The sequence below is a fragment of the Bombus affinis genome, chromosome 6 (assembly GCF_024516045.1).
Source record: "Bombus affinis isolate iyBomAffi1 chromosome 6, iyBomAffi1.2, whole genome shotgun sequence".
Classification (NCBI taxonomy): Eukaryota; Metazoa; Arthropoda; class Insecta; order Hymenoptera; family Apidae; genus Bombus; species Bombus affinis.
The window spans coordinates 5771306-5776200 of NC_066349.1; the positions used below are offsets into that span (position 1 = coordinate 5771306).

At 34.2% G+C, this 4895-nt stretch overlaps 1 protein-coding gene across 1 annotated transcript; it reads right to left on the reverse strand.

Moving 5' to 3' along the window:
- Window positions 1–1257: 1257 nt before the first annotated feature.
- On the reverse strand, window positions 1258–4658 carry LOC126917495 (meiotic recombination protein W68). Its single transcript, XM_050724400.1, has 5 exons — window positions 4546–4658; window positions 4002–4435; window positions 3388–3745; window positions 2706–3044; window positions 1258–1578 (listed from the first exon to the last, which is right to left on the reverse strand). The coding sequence occupies exons 1-4, from the start codon at window positions 4656–4658 to the stop codon at window positions 2744–2746; spliced, it is 1206 nt and encodes a 401-aa protein (XP_050580357.1). The 3' UTR covers window positions 1258–1578; window positions 2706–2743.
- Between the last annotated feature and the right edge of the window lie 237 nt (window positions 4659–4895).

The window sequence follows — 4895 nt, forward strand, 5'->3', positions numbered from 1 at the left end:
CGAGGTATTAATAGATAAGGTATCGATAAACGAAATTGTTCGAGTAACGCATGCTCCGAACTAAGTCCAAGCTTCTCCACGAGAATCGATGTACACTTAATAAGTAGTAAACGATATTCAAAGCCTTCAGGATTCTTGAACGACAAGGTATTGTTATCGAATTGTTATCTATCTAAATATATTAGAATTTCTAGTTGTTGAAAGTACGATTTCTTACTTATACTCTTTAATGTTTCATTGTGAAACTGTTCGTTAAACTACTCTAACACGTCGACGTTTAAAAATTCGATGTCAGAGCTAAAATACAATTTTCACTACAATATTCGACGATCGAATTTGATTCAAAATTTATTCACACTTTTTCTAATAATTCGATCTCACATCAAAGGAAATAATCAACCGTATCGATGTTCATATCGTCGAGAGCTTGGACTTGATTTCAGGAAGTGGCCTACTCGTCACGACGTTTTATGTATATCAGACTCCTCGATGTGAATCGCATCAGGCGAGCCAACTCGAAACGACGTCTGAATGATCAAAGATTCGGTTTAATCGATCAACATACTCGGAAGCGTTGAGTCGAATATTGGCCAGCGACTCGTTGAATTCAATCGTGCTCCGCGAGTGTGGCCGACGCGCTCGGACAATTGTTTTTTATAATAATAATAATTCGCTCGGATCATCAAGCGAGCGACTATGCGAGAGTGCCGTGAATTATCGTTATCGAGAGACAGAGAGGCGTTCTCGATAGTTTCTCGTGGGAAACGAGGGCACGCGGATTGTTTCCACTCGGTTTTTTACGATATTCGCACGGACCTGGAGACCGAACATCCACGAAATCGGCCACGCCAAACAATCGATCGTTTTCAATCGGTTTCAACGAAGTATCCCATAAGTGAAACGCAAACTATTGTGATAGCACGTTGGATGATCGAAAATGTCGTGTTCTCGATTTCATTTTCTAATATACATCCATATTAGGATATTCCATGTGTTATCTATTATTTATCGAAGCTATTTTTTCTGGCAATTTCTAAATTACTCGCTCGATAAGTTGTTAAAATATTCACGCAAAATATTTAATTATTGCTTTGGGAATTTCGAATAGATCAAAGTTTTTAGTTTTATAGCACTTCGTAATGGTCAAAATAAATGAATATTTTCCCATACTACATACGTTTATTTTCCAGATTTTTAATATGTCCACATATTACAAACAGAATTGTATATTCGTACGTTTTATTTTTCGAGTAATCAAATATGTTTCATAATGTAATTCAACGTGTTAAAGATACGTGTTAAAGTGCAAAGAATATTTCCTACCTTAAAGAATAAAGTTTCGTTTGTAACCACTGTTGTAAAATCAATTTTCAAGCAGGCTTCCTGTAATCGTTTAAAGACGCCGATTTCGCGGATATCGTTATAATTCCACGTAACACCCACGAGATAATCATGTTACTAAGACTCTGCGTTTTTTAATATCAGCGAGACTCGGCCCTGACCACGGGCGAACAAAAGTGTTTTCAATAAACTGTTACATTACCTGAAATCTTGTTGTTTTCTTTCGTTCCATCCAATCTGAAACATATACAACTTCCGGTTATCGTATATCATAAATAATCACTATTCGCTTTTGTTTTTTAATCAACATCGTAGTTCTGGAAGGAATGTATACCAAAATAATACCGAAAAGATTTTAGGATAATATTTTCAGGGTATTTTATACAAACGAAGTTTTTTGAGAATTAAAATTATGTCTTTACGACGACCCCGTAAGAAGACTACATGTAAATGGCTGAGTGTTCAAGCAAATAAAAAACGGGAGCTTCATCCATCGTTTGGTAATCATAGGTAAATTATTTGATTGAATTATCAGAAAAGAGAATATCTTACTAAATGGTACCGATAGCTACCGATTATTAAAATGAAAGACTTTCGAGACGAATATTTCATAATTTTGTTACATTAAGGTTATGCGATCATTTTTATGCGACGAGATCGAAGAGTCAACGAAATACAATCACAGTACCAGACTCGAGTGAATCATTGGTTATTTCGAAACAATCATCGGATAGCAGTATTATTTATTTGGGAACTTTTCGAAAAGTTCCCGAATTAATAAATTTAGAAGATGGCAATGACGATTATCAGGAGCAGGTAGCCAAACCGGACGAAATCCAATCTCCAAGCTTCGTGGTAACATTATATTTCTCATGGCTTTATATAGCAGACGATATGTTAAGTACAAATTGATGAACAGAAAAACAAATCTTGTTACAGACACAGTGCAACAAAATTGAAGATCCAACGGACTAATCGTCTATTTGAGAGGTATTTCTGTTTTCAAGTATTATTAATGGTACGATTTCTCTTCCGTAAAATTAAGAAATAAAATATTCGGTTGATCGAAAAGTTCAATGTTTTAAAATTTCGATTGTACGACTTACACGGGAGGACAAATGACAAAGAGAAAAATACCGGAGAAATTTCTGAAATTTCTTTTCGTAATTACAATGTGAATTCGATGAAACTCAATAATGAAACTAAATTGATTATACAGAAACGACGATTGAAGCGTTGCATTATCATTTTTATTCCGAGTAGGTTAACAGAAATTTCAGTAAAAGCAATTAATTTTTTCTTTTCAAAAAACAAAAATTACAAAACTTCTCGATCAACCTAATCGATCTACAATCTGCACGTACGTTTTTAATTATGAATCATCCTGTATCATACAGCAATGTTAAATATAATCGTTGCCTTTGATCTTGCAAGGTAAATAGGTGGCTGCTAGAAATCTTCCCGAGGAGGAATACACATTCTCTATCTCCGCTTTACCAGTTCGCATAATTTCAAGTTCTTTCCTAAACGCGTCGGTCATATAAGGCCTGCCTTCGAGAGCCATCAGTCTCGAGAAATCGAATTCCGTTAGGGGAACGGTATTCACTCCCAGAGCGAGCAATTCCGATGGATGTATTCCCAGCCAGCGTACCTTCGAACAGGCCAAGCATTTCCTCTCTCTGGATAACGCAGCCGAGCCAAAACTAATTCAGAAAAACGTGAAAGAAAATTTATCGTGCGATCTCTGTGCATTTTCAATCTTCTTCAACTTCTATTGGAATTTTTTTCTCTTTTTCCGCAGTTGTATACGAAATTTGATAATCGTTTAATAAATGACCTTATATAGATTTTTCATTATTTTCTTTCTTGAGTTTTTGTTAGTAAAAAATATCAGTTTATTTTAAAATAAAAATTTCTCAATTTAATCGACTTTCTCAATTTTATTTCCCTCCCTTTATTTAGAAGTTTCTTTGAACTTTACAATTTTAAAACTTTACAATTTTGAAACTTTATAATTTTCATCATATTATTTGATCAGTGATTTACCGATAAACACACATGATGTCCACACCGAAAGGGTCTGCATCTACGATTATATAAACCGGAAGTTCCAATTTTTCGGACAGCAATTTAACCAGCATTCTTGTAGTCACGTCCGGATACCCTTTTCCCGTGACCAGAATGCAGCTCAACGAAGAGATACAATCATCCTCTAACAATTTTTGAAAGACAGCATCTTTCTCGACAATCAATACCATTTTGGCCCTGGTGCGAACGGAAATTACCTCTGATACATTGTGCGGAATAAGGACACCTCCAGGCACCGTGCAATCAATAATACGATTGTCAGTTAGAGTGAACGTCAATTCACCAGCTACTAATCCCTTTGATGTTGGCAACAAATCTAGATAATTAATATTTCGTACAAAATACAATAATATAATAATATAATCACGCGAAAATTAATTTCTGATAGATTTCTAGTAATTTCCGCTTTATTATCATCGATTGCTACTCGCGAACAAATTATTTTTAAACTTTTACAGATTTTTAATAATTTTTCTATTCTTATTGTTCAAAGATTAGCGTAATTAAATAGAATAAGTAATATAATAATTATTAAATCCCTTGGAATTTGATTAAATTCATTAAACACTTACTTAGCTCCCATGGCGAGCAGTTTAGTAAATTAGCCACATGATTCACAGCCTGATCCAGATACCACTGTTCTGGAACTAAATTCAACGTTTTATCGTTTTTCAGGTCGTAATAAAGAGATCGTCTTGTAATGGTCGAGTTTATAATTAGCAAACGATGCGCAGCAGCCATCACGGTCATCATTAAAGCAAGCTTGTCTTTGCCTCTTTTAGTAGCAAAATTGATCACCGTTCTTGTTTCATTTCCTTTGATTTCTTCGGAATTCTGATCAGGTTCTTCGTGAAATTCCGACTCGGGATCATTGTCTTTGGCAGTATGCGTGTCTACTGTAGCATAATTCCGTACTGATGAATATGAAATTTGTGGTAATCGACCCGAACATATCTGTTGGATTATAGATGAAGTAATGTTCTCGATACGGGCTACTAATTGCTTCCTAAATATCGTAAAAATGACGTTGTATTTTCTCGTTTTAGGCTTTTCTAAATTTTAAATTGGTTAATAAAAAATATTGAAAATATCGATCCAATCACATTCGATATTCACCTCGATTCTGCATTATCTACCACGGGTATATCGATTTTCTTTTCCTCCACGTGTTGTGGTTGACTGTCGGTAATTCTGAATCCCATTTTCACGTTTCTATTCATTTTTGACATCTTCCCTACAATAAATAATTTAATATATAGAAAATATTATATTTCAATTACACATAATTTTCAATAATCTTCATAAAGAATTTCATTGATTATTTTTAATCGATCGAGTTGTTCAAAATAGGCACATATAAAGAAATATTTAAATATCTCGGCAAAATAGACACATCTTACATACCTTTCACAGATGATACTTAATATTATTTTGTAGAATATTTTATAAATTTATCGTTTACGCTT

Bases quoted from the DNA above. Each gene is read 5' to 3' on its own strand.
- LOC126917495 (XM_050724400.1), bottom strand. From the start codon at position 4,658: ATGTCAAAAATGAATAGAAACGTGAAAATGGGATTCAGAATTACCGAC. The intron at 4,436-4,545 runs GTGAATATCGAA...TACGATATTTAG, and splicing joins GTAGATAATGCAGAATCGAG to GAAGCAATTAGTAGCCCGTA. The intron at 3,746-4,001 runs GTAAGTGTTTAA...TTAATTATCTAG, and splicing joins CTGCTCGCCATGGGAGCTAA to ATTTGTTGCCAACATCAAAG.